The sequence below is a fragment of the Fulmarus glacialis genome, unplaced genomic scaffold, assembly GCF_000690835.1.
Source record: "Fulmarus glacialis isolate BGI_N327 unplaced genomic scaffold, ASM69083v1 scaffold31568, whole genome shotgun sequence".
Lineage (NCBI taxonomy): Eukaryota > Metazoa > Chordata > Aves > Procellariiformes > Procellariidae > Fulmarus > Fulmarus glacialis.
Genome location: NW_009226944.1, coordinates 36932 through 63034, shown reverse-complemented (window position 1 = coordinate 63034; position 26103 = coordinate 36932). Strand labels below are relative to the sequence as shown.

Genomic DNA, 26103 nt, shown 5'->3' with positions numbered 1-26103 from the left:
TTCTTTTTTTATTATTATTATTTTATTTTTATTTTTTTAAAATTGCTGATTTGGTTTGCATTACTTTACAAGATCTACTAACACTTATGGGGAGTTCCAATCATTCGTTCAAATGGACAAGGTTACAGGTAGTTCAGAAGCTACATGGGTTTTTTCATCCCCAGTTTAAGACACCTTTATATCACACCAGCTGTAGGAAAAGCAATTACATCTCACCTTAGATTTTTAAGTCATCATTGATTTCAAGCTGCAGGAAAAAGTAATTGAATTTGGTAGAAGCAGAGCTTCTAAGGAGACTCACAGAAAACAGTACTGGTACATTTTTTTTTTTCTTCTGTGTTCATCTGTTATTCTTCACTATCCTTTCTTAGCCATCAGACTTTCAGAGTACACACTATTGTAATTTGATAAATTTAAAACTAATTTTTTGAAAGCCTTGAACATGGTGGACCAACATCAGCAAAGAGGTAATTTGCAATAAGACAGGCAGAACAAAGAGACGTAATGTAAAGCAGCCTGCAATTTATAGATCTACATTTGTAAAAAAGCAGCTTCTGAATAACATTAATTTAGATAAATTTCGTCTGTGCAAAAATAAATGCGTAAATAAAAAATGGAAAGCTAATTAGATATACAATTTTTATAGGGATCACAGTGAATGGTTGATTGATGTTCTTCTACCACAAGGTAAGAGGTATTTTAAGGGTAGGTATAAACTAATCATAATTGTACAATCCTGTGCTTAGTGATATTTCTGCATACTATATTACTTGAAATGCTGCATTCTATTCTAAAGGAATTTTTTAGACTTTTAAAGTAGCTTGTACTTAATATTGCTTGATGTCCTTAAAGTACTATGAAAAATTGACTAATCCTCTATCTGAAATAGTATGATACTCTTCATGTGTGTGGAAGCAGAGACAACTGAACAGATTTTCAAATCTTGAAGGATCCACAGTTGGGGCCAAGTTTTTTAAAAGTATGTGTGTCCCACACCGGTGTCCAAAAAAAGGGGCTAGTTTTTCCGGTAGCCTGGGTCTGATTCGAAAGCTCTTAAAGCTTCTGAAAATCTATTCAATGAACAGAAGTCTGTAAAGGGTATCAGAAAAGGACATAAAATATTTTTCAATGATCCAGTCATTGATCCAATCATTATCCCTTGGCCAGTGAGAGAGCCTGATATTCTATTATCTACCAGAATGCAGACAAAGCTTGTTGACAGACTAATCAGAATTTCCTGGGTTTACAAGGACAGTCACATATTCTCTAAAATAACCCTTTCAAGGACAGAACAAAGACAATCCCTCTGTCTTTGTTCTGCAAACTGAAAATTCTTAGGCAGTGGAGATTTTTTTGTTGTCTCCTTTTAGTTGAAATCTAATCCAGATTAAGAATGTTTTATTTACTTAAGGGAAGTACTTCTTTTTACTCAGCCACCTATATTTACTGAATCAGATGTTGCCAGGGCAACAGACTGAATAGCTACTGCTTACAGGTTGAATCTGCAAACATTTCACTATGGAGTTATGGGCCACAGATAGTGGCTGCTTCTACGTTGTTCATCCGTATTCATTAATCTTTCATCCTGCGAGCTTTCACAGGCAGTGTAGGCACATCTGAGCCACGTCTCTTACAGCATGCCACAGTAGTGTGCCTACAGGTGTACTTTTACAAGTCTGTCCGTGAGGCTGAAGCATAGGCAGAAGGTGGATGGGGATGCAGAGCACACCACACTTAATGCATCAGTGCTGTTCTTTCATTTCAGTGTAGAAATAGCCAATAGGCCTAAGTATACAGTGTCCTACCTCATGCTGTCCAATAGGTGTAGAGGTTTCAATAATATCTGGAAACACAAGTTTAGCCTCAGAGACTTCCTTGCAGCTTGTCCATTTTCCCATGGCTGCCATAGTAAAACAGAAGGATCGTCATGCTGTGTTGATGTTTTGTATGCCTTCCCCTTACAGCTGAAATTTCTGCTATATGTCAGAAGAAGGTAAGATTCAGTCATTTGTGTGATGGGGCATGAATTGATGTTGTGTGTAGTGTCATTCCATTACTATGTGGTGCGTTCATTTTTGTAACATTCCAAATTTTCACAATTTATCCACGAATGCACTTGTTGGTGGATGGGAATGTTTCGGCAGCAAGGTTTCTTTTTGTTAAAACTGCTGATGTTTATTTGAGTTGTAGGTTTTTGTTGAAGTGGCAATTAGCAAAGCAATTCAATTATGAAGTTGAGCTCAGTTTTTATTCTATAACTCTGCTTATGAAGAGGGTAGAGCAAGAGATTAATTTTAAATCTGAGTGTTTATATCTTCTCATCTCCTTGAAGTCTTGGATTAATCCTAAATTGGAAAAAAATCCTACTGTAAACTGTGTATTTTTAAAAACAAATGGACTGAAAGTCTTCAGTGCTTGGCTCTAAAAAGATTGCTGACAAAAAGAATCTGCTTGCAGTACATACCAGCTAGTGTGTTTTAATAACATTTTAATAATAAGGAATACAGTATATAACATATTCTAGATCTTATGTGGTAAAGAAAGCTTTTATGTTGGGCTGGATTACCAGGTGGCAAAAATAAAGGTAGCACATATTTCAGCGGCTTGGACAGTTTCCTATGATAAGGCAGATCCTTACATAGCATAAACTGATGTGGCACAATTGATTACGCTCCTAAGGATCTGCCTGTTGCTACATGTAACTTAAAAAGACATTCTGAAGTACAAGCAGGGGTTAAGAGAAGTACTATAAATTTTAGAGATTCTTCCAAGCCAGAAAGTTGAGGTTGGTGACTTAAATGTTGATTTGGTATGCTCCAAAAGAAGAACAACCGTGACATTTAAGTCCTGGCCCAGCATTTAGGCCTAAGTTCATCTTTCTGGAAGTTCAGTGACACTTAGCATCAGGAGTTAGCACACAGTTGTGCTTATATATAGTGATATTGGAAATGACCAACACTTGAGCCAGTTCCCCATCGCTGACTCTCATCCATGTTTTCAGTTCCACTTCCTGATACTTGTGGCCTGATAAAATCTTTTTTATTTTCCAGAACTGTAGTTCACATGTCAGAAGAGCTGTTGTCACGTGCTTCTCAGCGGGCTGCTGTGGCCGCCATGGCAACAGGCCAGTGCGCTATTGCAAAAGATGCCATTCGAATCATCACAGCAGTGAAGTTGGGGCAGCCGCAGAAACCCATCTTTATCAGACCTCACCACCCCCTATCAATACTCGGGAGTGTGGGGCAGAGGAACTTGTGTGCACTGTGGAAGCTGTGATCAGGTAATACGGCGGCTTATGAGGCATCAATATGTAAAGCAGGATCAGGCTTTCGTGTAAATATTGCCTGCAAATCTTGTGCAAGTTGATTTTAATTTCACCAGGATAAATTCAGAGCAGGGGCACTGAACCCCTGCTGCATTAGCAGAGTACCGATCAGCTGTGGCTGTTGTCCTCATGGAAGGAGTCAGCCTTGAATACTAGAATTTGATGTTATTTTATTACTCTTCTCAGGAAAATGATGAATCATATACCTTAACCTCTAGTTATGCTTGATCAGATATCTGTATCTAGTGCAGGAAAGCTGCATTCACTGACCACAAGCTTGTTTTATAGCTTGCTGAAGGAAGCAGAGTTTCATGCTGAGCAGAGGGAGTATGAACTCAACCGCAGGAGACAGATGGGTCTATCCTCTTCCCATCACTCCCTGGACAACACAGACTTTGATAATAAAGATGATGACAAGCATGACCAACGCCTCCTGAGCCAGTTTGGAATTTGGTTCTTGGTAAGAAATTCTTCCTCTTTCACTCCTCTCACTTCCCTCTCCTTTTCTTTCTGAAGCCTCAATTTTATCTCTTTTTTTTTCCACTTCTTGGCTTTAGTTGGATACTTCTCTGATATGTAAGCAAAAAGGAGTTCTGTGAAGCTGTCAGACTTGGAGATTGCAGAACTAGTTTGTGTGGAGCTGCTCAATGCTTTCTGAATCCTGTATAGAGTGTATAACAGAATTATTCACCCTCTCAGTTTTTTTATTGACTTTCTATGTGCCATCATCTTCTGCTCACAAGTGCCCCCTGCTGAGTGCCATTATTTTAACCTTAAAAGGCAATCCCCTAAAGGTCTGTCTTTCACCTTCCATCTTTCAACATCACTCTCTGGAAGCTCAGCTTTCTCTCTTACCTCTGAACAGGCTGGAGGAGTCTTAGTGGGCTGCTTTTCCTTCCTGCTGTCAGATTGGTCTAGCTGGATCAGTCCCAGTCATTGTACTCCAGTTAATTCATGCAGTGTGGGTTGACAGAGTGAAGCCCTGCTGGTTCTGCACCTCACAGTAGCTAGCAGAGATTATTCCAAAATAGCAGGGCTGCTGCTGGCTAGTTCATGAGCAGGCCAGGCTGGAGCCTCGTAGATCCTCAGAAATTGGATTCTGCAATTCTCTTTAAGGAGAATTCTCCTTCTCGGGCTCTTTCCAATTCACTTTGAACTCTCAGGATCCTGTCTCCTCCTCAGTTACCCAGTGACGAGTGGGGACTAGTACGACCCCTCATCCATCGTCTAAACAGAGATAGGGACAACAGGGTGGCAGGTCTAGAATCCCATAATGCCAACAAAGCTGCTCTGCTGTTTCAAGTGACCACATGAGTAAACTTTATATTCTGCTGATATCTTGTGGGTTTTGTTGTTTAATGGTGTTTTAGACTTGAAGCCTTTTATTATTTTTAATTTTTTTTTATTGTGCTATATTGATCTATTCTGTTTCAAATGATATTTTGTAAAGACTGAAGGTCTACATTTCCAGAAGTAGAATTGAAGTGAGAACAGAACAAGTTTTGTTACACTGTACATGCCTCATCCTTGACATTGAGAGTCTATCTTTCTATGGTAAAGGTATTCGTAAAATGAATACCTTTCATCTAGAAAGTGGACAGAGCTCAAGAGTTCCTATTAAAAAGGCAGCCAGCTGATAACGCCTTTGAGTTAACACTCAACTGAGACAAGCACTAGGAAGCAAACACCTTAACTTCAACCTGCAATGAAGTAGAACAATGAAGACTGTACTTTGAATTGGCAAGGGTGTTGTTAGCTGCCTCATCCCAAGAAAAAATGTGGAGGAAAAGCACTTGTAAGATGGGTTCTGGTCTTCTCTGAGAAGCAGTGCTGTCAGCTGTTTCCCCAGAAATGACATGAATATTTCTCTGTTGTCAGTGCTTGTTTCCCCCCCCACCCCTTTTATTATTTTCTGGTTTGGAAATGTTTTATCAATTGTCCTTGCCATCTTTAATTCTAGAAATGAAACTTGATTTGTGTTTCTGTTTTCCAGGTGAGCCTTTGCACTCCCAGTGAGAATACACCCACAGAGAGTTTAGCAAGGCTAGTTAGCATGGTATTCCAGTGGTTTCACTCTACAGCTTACATGATGGATGATGAAGTTGGTAGCCTGGTTGAAAAGCTCAAACCCCAGTTTGTTACTAAGTGGCTGAAGACTGTTTGTGATGTCCGGTTTGATGTCATGGTTATGTGCCTCCTTCCTAAACCAATGGAGTTTGCCAGGGTAAGAATAATTTATCTCAAGGTTCCTTTATTTGCCACAGAGATTAAAGTCTTAAGTGTAAAGACCATTTCTCCCCCAGCTCTGTCAAGGAAAAAGAAATCTCAGTGGTTGAGGGAGCAGTGGAGTTCAGGAATTTTTCCTCTTCATGGCATTTTTAGTTTTACCGTGTTAGAGAGTGGGGATTATTTACAGTAATATGAAGGCAGGTTGGAAGAATATTATAGGTATTGAAAGATACTGTACATTTTTGATAGCTGCACATTTCCATTATGCTGCTGAAGCACCCAAGTTTGTCTTTAGTAAAAGGTATCATTTGTCTGCTCCCAGGTATAAGCCTGTCCTTTACTAGTCTGCTTTACTAATGTTTCTCTGTTCTTTGCATACTTCATCTCTGTAGCTGTGAATTAAGGTTCATGGAATCACACAGTTGTAACCGAAAGGAATTCTGGGCATACTGATGCCCTGTATCTTCGGATACCTAATTTAAGTGACTTAGTTAAGAGACTAGTCTGCCATGGTTCGCCTTATTGGATGGAGAGAAAGAGACTTAGCTGGAAGGTCATTCAGGGTGCCTAAGTGAGACCATTGCTGGAATCACTTCTGGAAAGAGTCTTTCTGTCCATTAATTATGAAGCAGAACTCGCCACTTAACCTGGATAGTGAAGACAGGCGACAAAGTCAGGCATGTGAATATTCCTCTGTAGGAAATGAAACATCAGCATGAAAATAGGAACTTTATATTTGTGAGGGATTTAAGACTCTTTCCTCATTTATCACTGCCAACTATACCACATGTGCTTTTGTAAGAAGATGTTCATTTTATGACCCTCTTATGTAAAATGTCCAGGGGACATGTTGGTTTTGTTTCCTAAAATTAAGTGGCTAGACTAGGAGGGGCCATAAATACTTTATGTGATATATTACGTCATCAGGGATGAAGTGTCCATCCGTGGATTTTTCATGACCTAATATGTGGGATTTGCTGTTCGTGTGCAGACCAGCGTGTGATGTGTCTCACTCTGAACCATCGCTCTGAAGATACACCTGGCTGTGGGAGGATTGGAGGGCAGCTGAGGAAATTTGAGAGGTGGATGGATGAATTGAATGTTAGAACTGAAGAAAAGAGATCAGGGCTTTGAGGCTAAAGGGGAAAGGAAGGACTGAACCTCATGCTGTAATCTGTTATGGATCTTTTTCTTGGATCCAGCCCCTTTTTTTGAGTTTTATTACCCCCACTGCAATACGTAAGACTAGACTGACAACTTGCCAGATTTGCAAGGGTTCACTAGAACATGAAGACAAACAGCCGTGAAATTAGCTGTGATGAATGGAGAAAAAACAGTTTGTTGGCTGAGATTACCAGTAGTTGCTGCCAAAACAGCAGGCATTGCTAGAGCCATTAGTCAGGAACAGCAGATGTGACCTGAGGTCAGTTAGAATAATTAATCTCTGTAGGCCAGTTATTTATTTACTTAGAAGTATATTTTTTGGCTTCCATCACTTAGAACCTTCCCTCAAAAAAATCCAAAACAAGACAACCACAAAAGAACACCTGGTACAGACCAAGTTTTTCAGAATAAAGACGCAGCACTGTAACAAGTTGCCCAGAGCAAATAATCGAAGGTGCAAGTTTGACCAAACAAATCTGTCCCTAGTTGAGAGCTGTAAACAATGAGAGGTTATTCTGTGTCATGGCCTGGAAGTGAGCAAACTTCATCTAAATCTTGGACAGTGCTTTTGTGTACTGTGGGTCAAATGAGAGGAATAAAACAATGCAATCCCCATGGCTGAATTCTAAATTCAGGCTGGAAGGTGCTGATGATCACCCCACACAATTTCTTGGCTGCAACACACTGAGCAAATTTACGGTGCTGGGCAAGTAACAGGAACTAGAAATATCGTTCATCAGTATGATTCCTGGAAATACCCACAGGTTGGTGGATACTGGGACAAATCATGTAGTGCTGTGACCCAATTAAAAGAAGGGCTGAATCGAATCCTTTGCTTGATTCCGTACAATGTGATAAACCAGCCGGTGTGGGAATGTATCATGCCAGAATGGTTGGAAGCTATAAGGATGGAAGTGCCTGATAATCAACTGAAAGAGTTCCGGGAAGTGTTGAGGTATGTAGACATATGTAGGAACCATTTTATCGTTGCGTATGTTGATTGTTGAGGGTTTTAGTATAATAAGATGGTGACGACAAATAAAAATGCCTGTGTGCAATAGACAGTAGTGAGTGAATGCTTCTGAATTTTTTATGACTTATATTTAGACTAAAGCACTTAAGCTTTGGGAAAGTTTCCTTTTATCACTCCTGATATCCTCAAATCTGTACCAAGAGCCAACTACATGGATACTTCTTTGCTGTGAGCAAGGCACATTTTCAGTGGCTTCCTGCACCGTGGTGGAAGAAGCATCTTTCTGCTCCTGGCCAGCTGTTGATGAGAAATGGTGGGGATTAGTAGAGCTGGTACTGAAAGAGTAATGATTTGTATTGATTTAGCTAGTATCTTCCCCTGTTGAGCAAAGAAAACACCAGAATAAGAATGGTGGGTGTCTGAGTCATAATTTCATGGCTGGTGTATGCCTTTGACAATAACACTTCACATTGCCTTTTAACTGATGAAGAGGCTCTGAAACTGACTGTAAGTTTATATTTGTAGGTATTGATGTAAACTTTTTTAGTGTAAACATGGAATAGCGGAGGAGTGGTGAGCTGAGAAATTTTCCCATTTTTACATTGGATGTTGAAAAAGATATTGCTGTCAAATTAAACTGGGCATATGAGGTGCATCACCAACTTCAGAGATGACCTTGTGCAGTCAGGACAGGTGGTATCAGCAACCTAGCTCAACTCCTGTGGAGGGTGGGGATGCAAGTAAGATTATAAAAGCATCGTCAGTGCTGGTAGTGAGATTGTCTTTCTAACAGTTTTATGTTATATCTTACACATTGTATGCCATGGTAACTCAGTGATGCTATATTTTTTTTCTACTTTTCAGCAAAATGTTTGACATTGAACTTTGCCCTCTCCCTTTCTCCATGGAGGAGATGTTTGGCTTCATTAGCTGTCGATTCACAGGGTACCCGTCTTCTGTGCAAGAGCAAGCATTGCTTTGGCTGCATGTAAGTGTCCTCTCTTGACAAGGCATGCTGAAGCAGCTTATGATTTTGGAAAAGAAAAAAAAAAAGAGGGGGGGAGAGGAAGAAACCACTTTTCCAAGAATCATGGAACCTTTCTGCCCTTTGCTTAGCCCCAGTGGAAGGATGGTTGGTAAACAGATCCCGGCAAGCTTTATGTTACTAGCCCATCATGGGCAATATAATGGAAGCCTGGAAATTCCTTTTACCTTTGAATGTCAGTTGTGTCCTTAGGGCCATTCAGCTGTCTGACTTTTTGGCAGCAGTAGTTTTTAGTCTCCACAGAATTTGGTCTGTAGATTCCAAAATTAATTCCAGACTCCAGAAGCAGCTGTAGTTGTTCCCGATTATGAAGATCTGGATTAGGCTAACTCTGTACCCATCAAGCTTTCTGCTGCTCTGGCCCTTTTGTGCTATATTTGCCCACAAAGCTGGCATTCACCCAGTGTTCATATTCAAAAGCTACAGGGACAATCATGTCAGCTGGGGGCAGTGAATTCAGAAGGGTATAAAATTTTCCATGGTACCTCAGAATAATACCTGTATTCTTCATTGTCACTTCTTTTCTGCTGAGGGTTATTTTGGTTAAGCCTCTTCAAAGACCAATTTACCTGATGACTGTAGCAATTTTCATGTATACAGAGTTTTCAAGTAAAGTATGATTTTTTTTTTTTTTTTGATTTTTCTTGACCTAATAACAGTTAATGACAAGTACGAATGAGCTCATATTTGTCTGAGTGTTGGTGACAAAATAGGTGATGAATATTCCCTCAGTGATTTGCAGATAACCATCCTGTCACTATGTTGACGCCTGTAGGCAACCATTCTGACTGGATTCTTAGAATAAATACAGGAATTCAGTTTTAAGTAATAATAAATGTAGTAAATAGTTATTCATCCAAGTATTGGTAATACTTTTGATTTGCAGAAATACTTTTGTGGAACAATTCTAAATCCCTGTATGTTTGTGCATAAAACTGATCTCAAGGTGCACCAAGCAGATGCCAACAAATATTTTGAAAATACCCTTTTTTTTGCCAGTTCTCTTCTGCTCTGATTCTAACAGAAATCAAAGCTTGCAGCTCACCTCACTGAATCCCAAAATTAAATGCATGGAACGTGCTGAACTGAGGATCATATGATAAAGATGCTTATAAAGTGGCTGGCACTTTTGATCAAGCTTGAAACTCATGCGTTTTTTATTTATTGTCTTTCCTCAGGTGTTATCTGAACTAGACATTGTTGTTCCTCTTCAGTTACTAATTAGCATGTTTTCTGATGGAGTTAATTCTGTAAAAGAGTTAGCAAATCAAAGAAAATCGAGAGTCAGTGAACTGGCGGGAAATCTCACAGCTCGGAGGGTAACTGTTATTTATCCTGCTTATTATTTTGCTTAGAACAGTTTTCCTAATAGAATGCATGTGAAGAATTAAAAAGTCATCTTTCAATATGGCAGCATTTGATTGGAAACACTATAAATTTTGAAAATGGAGGAAAATTGGCATGACTTCTTCAATAAATACCACTCTATCACATGGTCAGTATAAAGATAATGCAGATAGGAACTGCAGAAAAACTGTGCAGTTTTTCCTTAGTGAACTGGTTTGTTTGGGATATGTTTGGAGTGTTCTTGGTATCTTTTCCAACCACTTTCATTCTCTGCACTTCTATTAATAACCACCAACAACAAGTTGTTGTGGACAACTGGTCACCCAGAATGAGTTTTTGTATTCTGGTAGAAATTTGATGGGCCTTGGTATGTTTTGGAAGGGTGACAGAGCAGAATTTGTTTCTGTTCCCCTGTGGTTTTTTTTTCTCGTCCAAGAGATGCAAAAATTGATCTAAAGTTGTCTGTCAAAGGCTTATGGTGTGGAAGAAAACATGTACGAATCTGTAGGCACTACACATACTAGGACTGATGTGACTAACTTCCCAGTAGTCTTGGAGGAAGTGCTTCAAGGACAGCAGGAACAAGAGTGCTTGAAAGGTCAGATCTTTAGATTTGAGGAACTACAGCATCTAGGCAGTTGGCAATTCCTTACATGTGGTCTGCGTGTCTTCGGATGTAGCTCCGCAGAGAGCACTTCAACACCTAGCCCATGACCACTTCTAAACTAAGCAGAAAGAACGGACAAACTTACTGTCTGGTCTTTCAGACTATAGCTGGCCTAAAAATAGACCTCGTGTTATCGAACTGTGTATCTCACTGCAACACTTAGAGGTCCTCAGGGTTTTAGGTGGCCTACTGTGGTGTGGACATAAATCAATGTAGACATGCACATCTTGTTACTGTTGTGTTTAGTTCATTTCCAGTTACGTGTATCCTTGGTATAGCCTTACACTGTTTTCTTGAGGTAGTCTCCTTTATTAGCCTCCTACTATTGAAGTTCGTGTCCCTGGATCATGGAGCAGATAATTTTAACCTGATGGCCAGTTTACTGCCTGCACCAATTTTCTGTTTGGTTTATGATGTTAAAATTCCCCTTAGTAGGAATAAGATAATGGATGTCAGCCACTTAGCTTAAGAGAATGTATACATCTGTGCAGAATATGATTTCTGTACTTCTATCATATTTTATCATTTAATGGCATTAAGCGACACGTGTAGATTCTGCAAAAAAGCTATGGAAGGGAATAGTAAGGCTGTCAAAGTTCTTGCCATTTTCTGCAGTTTCATGTAGAATGAGATTGCTTAAATGTGTAACAGTCATTTGGACGTGTTGATTCTTTATGTCTTCAGGTAAGCGTTGCTTCTGACCCTGGGCGCAGAGTTCAGCACAACATGCTGAGTCCTTTCCCAAGCCCCTTCCAGAGTCCATTTCGGAGTCCAATACGTAGCCCTTTTCATAGCCCCTTCAAGAACTTTGGACACACCAGTGGAAAGACAATTGATTTTGACTGTGAAGATGATGAAATGAATCTTAATTGCTTCATTCTGATGTTTGATCTCATCTTGAAGCAGGTACTCGCAGAAGAAAAACAGATTGAGGGGACGCTGAAGTTCTGTAGTCACTTTTGGCTCTCCTTTAATCCTCTACTGAGTCCCTTTCTGCTAAGGGACTGGCATGAAGTATAAGGCATTTAAATCCCTCTACAGCTGTCATCTGCCTTTACTCATATAGGAGTCATAGGTTCATGTTCAATGAAGAGAAGTTAGATATGTCTGCATTCAAGTTAGATAGCTCATATGAGTGAAAGGAACTTCTCCTTGGAGATATGTTTATTTCTACAGACTAGAAGCAGAGGCTTGTTCATAGCTTAGATTAGCTGCATAATTTTTGGATAGCTAAATTTGTACGTTGTGAATCCAAGGCCAAGTGTTTTGGGTAACTGTCTCCAGGTAAAATTCATGGATCCTGTGCTTGAAATTGTCTGTTCACTCTAGCTGTTTGAGCTTGGGCCTCAACACCAGTGGCAATTTAAAATTGTGAGTTCCAGTTTATCTCAAACTCTTCCCAGTACTGTAATATAACACTAGCAGAAATGTGGGAATAGGCAGAATAGTTAGTGCTCTGGCTTTTAGATGAATAATAAATCCTTACTCTTTTCACTCTCTTTCAGATGGAACTCCAGGATGATGGTGTCACTTTGGGCTTAGAGAACAGCATTTCAAAAGATATAATATCCATCATAAACAATGTGTTCCAGGCACCCTGGGGTGGTTCACACACCTGTCAGAAAGATGAAAAAGCAGTTGAATGTGGTCTGTGTCAGTCCAGCATTCTGTGTTACCAGCTGGGTTTTGAGCTGCTGGAACAGCTTGCTCCAAAAGAAGAAATCAGGCTTGTGGTAAGTAGAGCAGGAAAGTGCCTATATTATCGGTGTATTGAAACTCCTCTTCTTCATTGTTCTCATTACATTGTGCACAAGGGAGCAAAGCTGCTCTGGCTTTTGGCATGGAGGATTTGGGAGGGTAAAGCAAAATGCCATTGAACTGTAAAATTTCCTAAATTTGAACTGATTCAAAGAAGGGAAGATGACAATATTCATCCAGTATGAACTCTTCCCCCATCAACACTGAAGTGCTGTTTCACTTTGGAAGGACACTCCTATGATACTGTGTCTTAAATAAGATGTGAAATGTTAATACTTAGTGCTTTTCATCTTCTTTTAAAAGCTAAGAGTGGATATTTTGAAATGCTTAATGATTTTGAGTGAATCAGTTGTCAAATGAGCAAGCCTTAGTTGGTGCTTGATTTTTGAAAATGCTGAGCACCGTTGAAAAACCGAATATACTTCAGGTTGAATATCCAGCTTTATCAAACAAAGGTATGTACTCTCCAATTGCTAGTCATCATTAAGGTCCTCTGTAGCTTTGCAGAAGAATTGAAGCATTACCTGTGGTGTGATGAATTTATTTTAAGCTATATGTCTGGTATACGTAACTGATGCATCTGGTAGTTCAGAAGACAGCATAATCCCCCTTATTCTGAGTGCTCATTTGCTGTGGCATGGTAGTGGCAGGATATTTATTAGTAATTTTTTTTTTGGTGGTGGGCATAGTGTTGCCTTTTGATGTGTAAAAGTTTCAGAATTCCATTTGGATGTGTATGCTAATAGTAGGTATTGTGCATGTGGTATTCAGTAACTTGTGCTAGAAAAATCATCTCATGCCCTTTCAGTTCAGATTCTTACCTCAGCCGAAAAGTAGCAAGCGGTGAAGTCTTTTGAGTGCTGGGGCTCGGTACCGTTTCTAGGATCCACCTTGTGTTTTATAACATAAAGGTCACAATGGCAATCTGTAATCCTGAGCTCCTGGCCACAGGCAGAAGTAACTCCAGCCTAGTCCTTTTTTCAATGTAAAAGTGATTGAGGTAGCTCCTGCCTCTAAGCCTGTAACTCTACAGTAGTGTAGGAAACACGCCCTGCTCTTGTCTGTTACTCCTCTGAGGCAAGGATGACAAGTTTGGTGAAATCATGGCCCTGTGATTGGATCGACGTCAGCTCCAATATGGATATACAGTTTTTGTTAAGTGGTATCACTTAAATCCATGTTTGAAACATAGTCTTCTTGTCAGTATGCATTTGCTAATGCAGAATTTTAGATATGCAAGTGATTTGAATGGACAAGTGGACATGGAACTAGACAGTGTCTGCCTCATTTGCCAAATGTAACTTAAACAGCAGGATATGGCCTCATGTATTTAGATAACATCAAGAAATGAATTTAACTTATTATATTCTTAAAGGAGCCAACAGATAACCTCGAGGATAGTCTTCTGTATACTAGACCTGAGTTTATTATAGGAACTGAAGGAGAAGAGGAAGACAAATCGGCACCAAAACATGGAGAAAACCCAGGAAATCACACAGAGACCACAGAAAATGCTGGTAGGTGGAGGGTGAGAAGGTTAAGTATCTCAGTAAGGCTTTAAATGAAACGCTTCTACTCATATAGAGTACAGGGTTCTGAAGCAGTCTTTCAGGTCCGACAATGCACAGTCACTTTTTCCTCATGCATTTAATTCTTTCAACGTACTAATTAAATAGGAAGGCTGTATTTATGTTGATAGCAAGTGTGACTGTCTCTCAAAAAAGTGTTAGAAGAAATCTTGGCTTTTTGAACATACAAAGTAGCAAAAACATTACGTGCCAAATTCCATGCTGTTGTAACTTTACTGACTGCAGGGTTACTGTGGCTAGAATTAATTTATCTCTCATCACTTTGACATTCTTTAGTTTCATTTTGAATCCACAGATGAGGAACTTTAACAACATTTTATGTAACTCACATTTTTAACAGCAGTAAAGAATGACACAGAAAGAAAATTTTGTTATCAGCAACTTCCAGTTACCTTGAAGCTCGTATACACTATATTGCAGGTAACGTTGATTACTTGTTTATTTAGTTTGAATTTTTGGTTAAGTGGTACCATTGTGTTAAGAGTAGTACATCTGCTTACACAGGAAATGTCAAGGTTTGAAGAACCAGACATTCTTTTTAACATGCTGAACTGTCTGAAGATCCTGTGTCTTCATGGGGAATGCCTGTATATAGCAAGAAAGGACCATCCACAATTTCTTGCCTATATTCAAGACCACATGCTGATTGCAAGGTAGGTTTTTATCACACATTTTGTCTTCATACTTCGTTGATTCTTCAACTATACATTCGTTGTTGGAATCAAAGGATTTGCAGGTTTAGTGTGGAAAATTAACAAAAGGTGGTAGGGAAGTGTGGAAAGGTTAAGTAACTGTATAAGGGCACATCACACACGCTAATTAAGAAGTTGCAAATGAAACCAAGGTACCCTGCATTGTCCGTCATGGCTACTCTGTCATACACTACTTGTTTTGCAGTAAGTCAGAGTTTCTCATACTGAATAATAGCATTGTCTGAGACTGAGGTATCTTGCCTGGCTCTACAAAATAAAAACATTAAAGCTGAGAGAACAACAGTATTGCACTGTATTTTTAAGAGGTAAAGGAAGTTTTTTCATTTAGAATCAGAGTGAATTGGATTGAAATCTGTGCATTTTAAGATTCTCTTTGGAGAAAGGGACTTTTGCAGAAGACTCACTGGATAAACATCAGCATATGATGTTCTGAAATAGAGAGTGTTCATCAGCGCTTACAGCTGCTCTATATCAATTTCATTGTGCACCTCCCTAGGCTGTAGGGTTTTAGCAGACTAGAGAAACTGTCCTGAATCTAAATACCAGCAAATTGTGAACACCCGACATCTTAGTCATTCGTGGATGCACATGATTCGTGGTACCAAGACAGTTCGTGTGGCTTAGGCACTGAAGCTGGTTGTGCTGAAACTGCTAATTCATAGCATAGATTATGTTCCATGGCAGTTGTGCCTTGAATTAGGCAAACTCTTGTCAAATCTGAAGTGTTTCAATGTAAGGAATATTTGAACCTGGATTTTCAAGAAAAACTGCTGTAGTTGAAGATTTGCAAGTAGCTCTGTTCTCCTGCCACAACTCTGTAGTATTCACATAAATGCCCAGGATGGCTCATAGAGATTTTCATGAAAAGTGCATTCCCACCAACAATACAGTGTAGACATTTAGAACAAAGGGTGTCAAGGGAGTGTTCTTCTAAGCAGGCTTGCTTTTTTCGGTCTTTCCAGCTTATGGGGAGTTGTGAAGTCTGAGTTCTCTCAGCTTTCTTCCCTGGCAGTCCCACTTCTTCTTCATGCACTTTCGCTTCCCCATGGAGCTGACATTTTCTGGACAATCATAAACAGCAATTTCAACAGCAAAGATTGGAAGATGAGATTTGAAGCAGGTAGGCCTGAGAAATGTACACTATTTGCTCTCTGTTGCTTCGCTGAAGAAGTAGAGCTTTCTCCACTATAACTGGGGAGACCTATAATAGATGATTATCTTTTTGCTTCTTTGGGGAGCTTTGGAGATAGTCTGGTGCAAAACTATGACACAACAATGCAATAAAATAGAGGAGAACATGAGACATTTTGGATAATCAAAGTAAAATCAAAATTACAACACTTGCCAGCTATTTTTTGTTGTTACTTTCTCAGATATGCATATTTCTAGGAGAGGTATATTAACCAGGACATAAAGAAGCCATTACCTGAATTAATATGCATATTTTCTTTATCTGGGGACATGGCTGTTACAGTGGAGAAGGTGGCTGTGTTGTGCAGATTTTTGGATATTCACTCTGTGACAAAAAACCACCTACTGAAGTACTCTTTGGCTCATGCATTCTGCTGTTTCCTGACTGCTGTGGAAGATGTCAACCCAGCAGTAGCTACAAGAGCTGGGCTATTACTTGACACCATAAAGAGGCCAGCTTTACAGGTAGGTTCGTTATATGGGGAAAAAATACATTCAAACAGGAATCTGGGTTTTCGCCCAAAGTTCAAAGTGGTTCAGGCGTACAGCATCACGATCACTGCTAATACTTCTTTAGGCAAGCCTTACGGGTCTTGGTAATTGACATATGCACAGAATAGCCAAGGGAAATGATATTGCCCTAGCTCCAACTTAGAATCATAGAATCATTTAGGTTGGAAAAGAGGTTTAAGATCATTGAGTCCAACTGTAAAAACTCTGATGACTATTACTATTGCATTTGAACTGCTATCGTAGAAAGCTGTAAACGTTTTTTATTATTTTAAAATTTATTGACATTTTTCAATTTAAAAAAAAAAAAAATTTGTAAGTCTTATGACCCTGCTGAGCTGACAGTGAGTAAATATATTCAAGGAAAACCAAACATGGTCTTGATCTTTTCAAGATTTACTTAGGCATGTAATTTTAAGCATGTGAGAGACCTTGCCAGTCAGAATTCTCATGATTAAAACTAAGCAGATATGAAAGTGGATCAGAGCCTATGTATTCAAGCAAGATAAAAAAAAAAATCTCGTAGTGCACAATTCAGTTCTAGTTGTCTTGAGAATAGAATGAATATGTATTTTAAAAAGTTCAGTGTTACTGCCTATAAAAAGGTGTTAATACTTGCTAGTTTTATTCCATATAGTGCGTTTTCAAAATAGTTTCCAGAGAACTTGAATTCACTGAGTTCACTGAGACTGTTACCAGTATACTGCACTTTCATATTTAATGTGTGGGTTTTCTTCTCAAACATAAGTCTTGACACTACACCCAAAATTCTAGTGCAAATAAAATACAGAAGCATTTTGAGGCAAAGTGCTTCTGTTATACTTCACCACATAATCTTTCTTCCTCTGTTTGGGCTTGGTGATTCATTCTTTTTGTAATTAAGGGCTTGATTCAGTTGCCTAAATATAAGCTTTTTCTCAGGCAGGGGTGTGTGAAGAGAATACTTTGATATTGTGTACCAAATGTGCGGTAGGACAGAACTTTGCCTACACCTTTGTATTCCTCAAAATCTTAGCAAATTCTACATTCTAAATATGATGATGTTTATTTATCTCCTTACTTACCTTACTTTTCCACTGGTATCAGTAGCATTAGTTCTGATTTAAAGGACTTGGTAGGAAAAAGGAGCTAAACCTTTATTCTGTACTAATTAACAGGAGAAGTTGAGAGCTTTGACCTCCCTTTGCTTTAAAAAATAGAGTTTTCACATTTCAGTTCTGTGTTTTTGTGTTTTTTTTTTTTTCCCTCTATAGGGTCTCTGCCTCTGCCTTGATTTCCAGTTTGACACAGTTGTCAAGGACAGGCCCACAATTCTTAGTAAGCTTTTGCTACTTCATTTTCTAAAAGCGGATATTCCGGCTTTGAGCTGGGAGTTCTTTGTGAATCGCTTTGAGACCCTGTCTCTGGAAGCACAGCTTCATCTGGACTGCAACAAAGAATTCCCTTTCCCAACAAGTAAGCAGAGTCCAAATCAATCTGATCACCTTTTATCAGCTTCTGGAATTTCAGCTGCCTGCAAGGGTCTGAGATGTAGGTCTCACCTGTATAAATTCTCTGAAATTAAGTAATCTTTCAGGCCAAAAGAGAATAATTTGAAGTGAGCATTTTTTGACTGCCCAGATACAGATTAGGCTATATTCTGCCGCACCTTTGGGCGTCATGTTTTACTCTCACTAGGATATGATTGCCAGCCTTGGTTGAAAAGTGGTCTGGTTCTGTGATCAGCTGCAACCTGCGTTAACCCACCTGTTCTTTTATAGATGTTCTTATGCTATCAAATTGCTATTCTCCAAGGCCTAAGCCATGCCTGACCCCGTTCTGTAGCGGTCTGTACAAAGACAGCCCTAGGAGCTGTATGACCCTCGAAAAACAAACAAATGTATGGGCACAGCACAAGAGGTACACGGACTCTTAGAGCTGGTGCTCAGTTAACTATTCCTGCAGTGACAAATGTTTGTAAATGTTTGTCCTGTTCATACTTGGTTTCTTGATGAGACATCATGTCTCCTTCCATTCACTAGGGGGGGCTAAAAAATAATTTGTGCATGATTGTTTAACATGCTGAGTAATTGAAAACTTCCTTACCCAAGTGGTGGCCCATGAGGCAGACCTATTTCTGTCTGATTTGCTTGGAGGAGGTGGGGACAGCTGTTGGGACAGCGTGTGGTCCCTCAGCTTCCCTAATGCCTCCTCCTATGCTTGCACGGAGCCCAGTGCCTAAAAAAGTCCAGGTGCTGCTGCTGTATCCATACAGGAGATGGGAGGAACTGCAAACATATTTTCTTCTCCATATGTGAGTAGCTTGACCCAAAGCTGGGAACTGCTGCTGTGGCCTGAGGAGGGAATCTCAGCACTAGTTTCTAGCACCTCTGGCTGCAAATGTAGGTTCATATCTTTAAATATGAATATTTGGGAGTGATTTAAAATCTAAAATATGCAAAACATATTTTTCAAGTTTCTTTTTAACCTTTCTCTTTGCCTTTTCAAAGACATAAGTGATGCAAAGGATGGGCTCACTGGCTTTAGTTGCTCAGATAATTAAACTCAAAGAGTTTGAATGCACTATAGACATGAGTATAGAAAAGTATTGGTAGCCCCATTAAGACACGCAGTGATACTGCTGGTAACACTACTGTAAACGCATAATCACACTCACAGATTTTTGGAGGCGCTGTTCAAATCCAGGACGATAGGTGTAGGCAGGACAGGAGGTCAGTGAGGCAAAACTAGAGGCCACATTTGGGTATGAGTGCACTAAATGTGATCCATATTCATGAGATTCCTGCTGTTTTAAATAGAGGGCATCTCATATTCCCTTAGCCTGAAATTCAGGTTTTGGTTTCAAGAACCTGTTTTTGTCCAATCTCTAAAGAAAGTAGTAACAGCATAATTTTTTAAACACAGTTATGCCATTTGGGGTTTTATGGATTTCAGAATGAGAGCATGCAGATGAGTACCTTGCAGATGGACCCTCGAGCCCATATGAAGCTTTCTTGACTTGAGTGGGACCTGGGGCCCAGTTGCATTTGGCACTTGGCAGCATTAGGGCCTCGCCATGCTGTGGAATGAATCCTAACTTGGTCAATTGCATTTGCAAAGCTATCACTGCTGTCCGGACAAATGTCGCCAACCTCAGTGATGCAGCAATGTGGAAGATCAAGAGGGCTCGTTTCGCACGTAATCGTCAGAAGAGTGTGCGTTCCCTGAGGGACAGTGTGAAGGGACCAGTGGAGTCAAAGAGAGCGCTCTCCCTTCCAGAAACCTTAACCACCAAAATTCGTTGAGTATCTATTTATATTCTTGTGACACGCCTGTATCTTCTCCCTTAGGATCGTATCCTATTGCTGGGTACACATCGGAATTGTCAATATTTATCCAATTGGGATAGCAAATCTAGGTTTCTGACTGATTTGGGCATTATTCAGATAATGACAAGTTAGTGAGTTTGACAAAGAACATAGACAAACGTTATGTCTATGCTGTGCTTGTTTAAAATGCCAGAACAAAATGCTCGAAGACTAGTTTGTGGATAGATCTTAATTTTTATTTGTGGCTAATACACAGTAGTTTTGTCTGAAATAGATACAGTGTTTACAGAAAAATTCCTCTGTTACTAATTTATTTATTAATTGTAATTATTAATCAGTGTATGCAGCATACGCTAGACATCTTAAAACCTACTGTTAATGTCTCAGATGAGCTTTTAGATATCTTCAGAATTCCTTTGTTAAGAAAACAACGTCCATGCAACACATCTTTCCTGCCAGCTTGTATAGGAGGACCTAGGTGCTGGAAATCCATAGGCCTGTATGGAGCGCTGTACAGCTATCCTTCCAAGCAGAAATAAAGCTTACCCATTCTCATTTAGAGAGTTTTACAAACACAGATTAGTCTTTATATTCAAATTGCATTGCTTCTACCTATATAATAGGAACTGACAAAATGTTCAAACCTGGGTGCTGGTGAACTGTTAATTTAAAAGGTAATTTCTATTCTCCAAAACAAACACCACCATATTTTGGGACTCTTAGGTAATCCTTCTTGACTGATTTCTGATCATGCATAGGGGCTCCTGTGTGGTGACTCTTGTACCAGCAAAACTGAACTATGGAGAAAACTGGAGTTACAGAACATGGTGCACAAAATCTGTAGGGCATAGAAGTGACATGTTTTAAACGGTTACACTCACTGCCTGACAACATTGCATGAGTAAATGAACATAAACATGCTAGCACTGAATATATGCTGAAGTATGTCAGTACTGCCTTTTTAAACAGAGTTGCTCTTTGTTGTTTTTTTTTGTTTGTTTGTTTGTTTGGTTTTTTTAAGCTTTGAGCTTGACCAGACACGAGCAGTCTGCTCCAGCACTTGGAGGAACACCAGAGCAAACACCAGGTAGGTTTGACAAGGGGGGTGTTTTGATGGAACAGGAGAAGGCACTAGTGCTAGCTTTCTTGCTGACTCATGAGATAAACTTATGCAAGATTGAAGTTGTCTGAAAGGCACAGTGAATCACGTCTCAGCATGGTTCCAAAAGGCGTAAATTGAAGTTTTGCTCTTGATCTATACTGAAAATTGCCCCCAGTTGTAAATAGTACTTTGGGGCTGGGAGGAGGTTATTCAGAGGCAGTCAGCTATGCCGGCAGTCCCTCACCCTCCAGTGTTTCATTGCCCACAGGAACAAGTAAATCTTTAGTAGGCTGGCCCCATGAGTCACCTATGTCCAGCCTGATCTTTGACCTTCAGGTTTTAGAGACAGCAAACAGAATGCTTTTGATTGTTGGTACTGTAAATTACACTTGTCTCCTCTGTATGCTTATAGACATCTTAAGTCCCTTATTTTATATTTACTGACATTTGTGAAGATGTCAGCCTTCTGTCAGGCATTTGTAGAATAGCTAGCTCAGCAGGGTCCAAGTAATCTCTAAATCATTGTGACTACTGACAGTTCTTGCTTTGAGTCCTGTGTAGACTGACCATTTTGAAGTGAAAAATCTCAGATTTAGATCTTTTCATATTCCTTCTTCGAGACTTGCAATATTTCCAACAGACACAAATTCAGAATTAGAACAGATCAGCTTACTGGGTGATCAGCTGAAAACAAAATACCGTACCAGTGTGGGCGCTGACGAAGCTGTGAAATAGACTAGGAGAGCTTCTGAATTAGCAGTATATAGCCCTATCATACTAGCCCAGTGAGAGCTGGAAATCAACCAGTTCCTTACAGAACATATGTGCAGGTTGTCACAGGCTCATAGAAGGAACAAGTGAAATAATGGTGCGATGAACAAATGTGTCAGTGAATGATTGTTCTTCATTTAATTGCACCTGCTATATACTGGGCTTAGAGAAACTTGTCACATAAGAAGTGTCAGTCTCACAGTAAGCATTGTTAGCCATTGTGATTGTATTAGATGTATTTTGGTATTTCAAAGGTTCAGTTTCCAGGCTCAGGTGATTAATCACCTAAGCTGCAAATTCAGGTTCCACTAAAAATGTATATATAAAAAATTGCATGTAGCAGTAACCGCTGATATGAAAAAAAGTCTGATAATATGATTCAAAATTATCACAGATGCTTTGGAAACTAGGAGACAAATGACTGTCCCTGTCCTGCTGCCCAGTATTTATTTCTTTCTAAAATCTTTATTTTTTGTAAAATAGTTTTTTTTAAGGTTTGACTCATAGTTTCTAACACTTTGCATTGCAGTACTGAGCATATCTGATTCATCTAAGGAACTAACTGACTCCTAAACATAGGCTATACATCTGCTGTAGAAAAACATTTTATTTTATACATACCACTCGAATGAACCAGTCCTCATGCTCATCCGTTGTTTCTAGGTCTAAAACTGTACTCCTTGCACAGTTCAAATGTAAGCTGAATTCAATGTGCGTTCTGTATGGATTAAACACCAGGATCACGTATTTGTTCATCTGTCCTCCATAATACCCTGGACAGTCATTTAGAGAGTTTCATAGATAGGCATAGGGATCACAATTGGGATGAAGCATGATATAATTGTGGTCTGATGTTTTATGTTACATTGTGTTATATCTTAAAGTAATTTGAAGGTAAAGGGGTCTGATATAAGGCGTCTGATTATATTCTTTATATGAATAAAGAGGTGAATCTGTGGGCATAAGGCTAGATTGAATTCAGGAATGGTGGCTGTATGTTAACTAGCAGGCTGTGTGTTTGGTTATGTGAGAAGGTTTTCCTGGGGGATGTGTGTGTGTGCGTGTATGTATATACCTTGTATGTAGGCACACACTCACATGCACATAAATTGTATATGTATGCGCATGCATTTTGAGGGGTAAAAGCCACCATAGCCACTGCAAAGACAGGGCTGCCTTGGTTTTGCATTCTTAGCTTGAATCTAAACAGCTTGGTTTGATACAGCATACCCGGTATCGTGTGTTAATGAAGTGAAAGTTTTGTTCACGCTTGGTATAACTTAAGACCCATTTCAGACAGCAGAGGAAGGTTTTCTGGACTCTGAAAGTCTATTGCCTAAATGGAATCATAGGGTTTTTGTAATTTTAAACAAGCAGTTCTCCATCGCTGGTTCATTGCAGGTTTCTGCATTAAAAGTAAAAACAGAAGGTGATTGACATTCCCTAGACTTGATTCTTAGTAGATGACAGACTACTCAGGGTGAAACTCTTGTGTCCTGCTGTATAGTTTTCAGTGAGGGCAAAGTACAAGAAATGAGATTTTAATGCTTCAGAAAGTGTAATAATATTTCTGGAAAGTAAATGTCAGGAAAAGTCCTGGGAAGTGTCTGTTAACTGGTGTTAGTATTATGAACTCATGCCAAAACTGAGCATTTTATCATTGAGCTTCAAAATTAATGTTGTTCAGCAAGTGAAAGTAAAATAGGTTAATCTTTTCAGATTAATTACTCATTGAGTTCTATTTGGAGAACCAGGATTTATTTAGAGCTCCATGATCCTTTGACTCATTCCATCTTATCTCCTTTGTTTTACGGAAAATCTCACAACACTTAATAGAGATAAAAATAAGTAGGGCTGAAGAAAACAGTCTAATATCATCTTTATGAAAATGGTGTCTTTTTGATACAATTTCATGGAAAATTTTAACCTGGGTATAATATGGGGAAAGATTATTTCTCAGTTTATGTCCACAAAGCTGAAGTTATTTTTTATATACATTTTAATCTGCTTCTGAAAATGGAACTTGCTGTATTTCTCATTCTAATTATTTCAGAATTTATTGTTTTCTTTTTGGATCTGCAAATCTTGGTCCAGCAAAAGTTTGGATAGAGAATTTTCATTTTGAAGGAAGGTTTCTGTAAATAAAAAATCCCTGTGAAAACTGTTTGTAATAAAAAATATTATATAATACGAAGTTCACGATTTCTTTTTACCAAAATGAGACCAGTAAAGGAAAGTTATTCTTAGTAGAAGTGATTCTGAACATTTCCCCCCCTAGTTTTCATTTTAGCTGTCATAGAAATAGCAACCTTCTCCCAAGCTCAGCAAAACAGCCAATCAAACAAAACCCTTTGCTCACCCACCAACAAAGCGTAAAATATTTTAAATTATTTTAAAAATGACAGACGCTGCAGTTTTGCTGGTGAAGAACCTAAGGCAGATGCAGTTGTAGCAGCAAAGGAGTCCCTTGTCAGAATAGCGTATTGCATTGAGAATATGGGTAAATTAGAATATTAAAATAATTTTTAGTATTTGCTATAAATATATAGCTATGAATTTACATAAACCCTAAGACATGTAAGTAACTCTAACAGACTAAGTGGATATTAGTTGTTGGTTAGTAACCCTCATACAGACATGCAGGAGCAATTTTAAGATTATACTTTGAGCTAATCTTTCTTGTAGGGTCTGTCCTGCAAACTTCAATTTAACCTGTTCTTGCAAAAGTAAGGACTATTTCCAACAGTTGAAAGGATTTATCCTTGAAATGAAAACAAGTAGATCATTTTATAATTCTGCTTCATATGAGCTTGCTTTATCTCAATTATTTGCTGTTAGACAGAGTTTTAACCACGGATCAGATAATACATCAGAATACATTTTAATAATAATTAATTGTAATTGTTAACAGTTATAGTGTTTAATGAACAAACTAAAATTAATAGTGTAATAAAAAATTTTCAAGTGTCGCCCCCATTTCGTGCTATGAAAATAATATTTTCTGTTCCCTTTGTTGATTATCCTAGTGGAAATAATTTTTATTTATTTTGCATATAATGCATATATAATAATTTTATTTATGCAGAAGCATTTAATTTAAATTACTGTTTTAAAATAGAACATGTTGGAATAATATACTTTATGTGCTTTAGCCATGCATTTATTCAGAATTATTTAATAAAAAGAATCTGATATATTGTTGTGTGAAATAGCTGCTGCTTTTCATGAATTCGATTCCTAGTGTTAGTATAACATAGACCTTTAGGAACTGCTAAGCACTAAAAAAAGGCCTTACAAATAGGGTGAAATGGAAGAGGGTAGCTCCAAAGGCAATTACTAAAGAATTCTAGTAATGATAAATGGTCTTAAAAGTAACTGGAAATACTGTATTTTTAAAAAGTATTGACGTATGAAAATTAAAATAATTGCCCAGTTGGCAGCGTTATTTGCAGTGTGTCTGTTTTGCTTGGATAGTGATAGCCAGCACCCAACCTTCCTTCTGCTTTGTAAGTAGCCTATTGTCTTTCACATGATCGTATTCCCACGCAAAGTATTATTTCCATTCAGTGTTTATAAAACCAAGTCTTAGGCTGCTTCTCTGGGAAAAAGTCATCAAAGTTTTGACATGATACATAGTGTCCCAAAACCTAATAAATTATAGTGCCTGCATTTTGGCCCAAGTTACTTGAGGGAAATAGGGACTCAATGCTAAAAGGGGAAGTCTTCGTTCTTTGTTTAATCATTATTTGGTGGAATTTTCTCCATCTCCTACCTTTGCCGTTTTGTACATCCTCCACTGGCAAAGACTAATATCCACTAACTTTTGCTGAGGAAAGACTGAAAACTATGCCAGATGAGAATTTGGTGGCAGTGGGATTTGAGTCTCCTTTAATGCACAGGTGTGAAGGAATAATAACACTCAATTTGGCAGAAATGCACTGTGATAGGAAGATAAGCAGCTCGGTTAAACACGGGAAAGCTGAGAAATGGAGTTCAGTGTACACAGTAGGTGTTAATGTGCTGTTGAGCCTGAGGCAACACAGGAACAATGCCGTCAGAAATGCATGCCTATCTCCTGTGACTTCACCATGTGTATTTGGGCAGAAATGGAGCAATGACCTCTGAAAAAAATTCTGGTGTGTTCTGCACCCTGTTTGCAGTCTTATCCAGTGTCTGATACCGATGTATCTCTTGTGCTGATAGGACAACCCTCCCCAGAGAATGATAATACAATAAAAGACCTGCTGCCAGAGGATGCTGGGATTGATCACCAGACTGTCCACCAGCTCATTACTGTGTTGATGAAGTTCATGGCAAAGGATGAGAGCAGCGCTGAGTCAGACATCAGCAGTGCTAAAGCTTTCAACACAGTCAAGCGCCATCTGTACGTCCTGCTTGGTTATGATCAGCA

The 26103-nt window shown here is 38.9% G+C and overlaps 1 protein-coding gene across 1 annotated transcript in view; it reads left to right on the top strand.

The window, feature by feature from the left end:
* Positions 1-26103, top strand: part of LOC104080557 (protein unc-79 homolog) — a gene marked incomplete at its 3' end in the record, with an annotated part of 81045 nt that overhangs the window by 22433 nt on the left and 32509 nt on the right. Inside the window, 19 exon segments of the mRNA XM_009582978.1 lie at positions 647-687; positions 1965-1993; positions 3051-3280; positions 3614-3785; positions 5319-5549; positions 7483-7673; positions 8556-8679; positions 9915-10055; positions 11435-11656; positions 12256-12483; positions 13884-14025; positions 14438-14517; positions 14602-14750; positions 15773-15930; positions 16285-16466; positions 17765-17966; positions 19611-19790; positions 20841-20906; positions 25896-26102. Coding sequence (XP_009581273.1) covers positions 647-687; positions 1965-1993; positions 3051-3280; positions 3614-3785; positions 5319-5549; positions 7483-7673; positions 8556-8679; positions 9915-10055; positions 11435-11656; positions 12256-12483; positions 13884-14025; positions 14438-14517; positions 14602-14750; positions 15773-15930; positions 16285-16466; positions 17765-17966; positions 19611-19790; positions 20841-20906; positions 25896-26102 — 2975 coding nt within the window.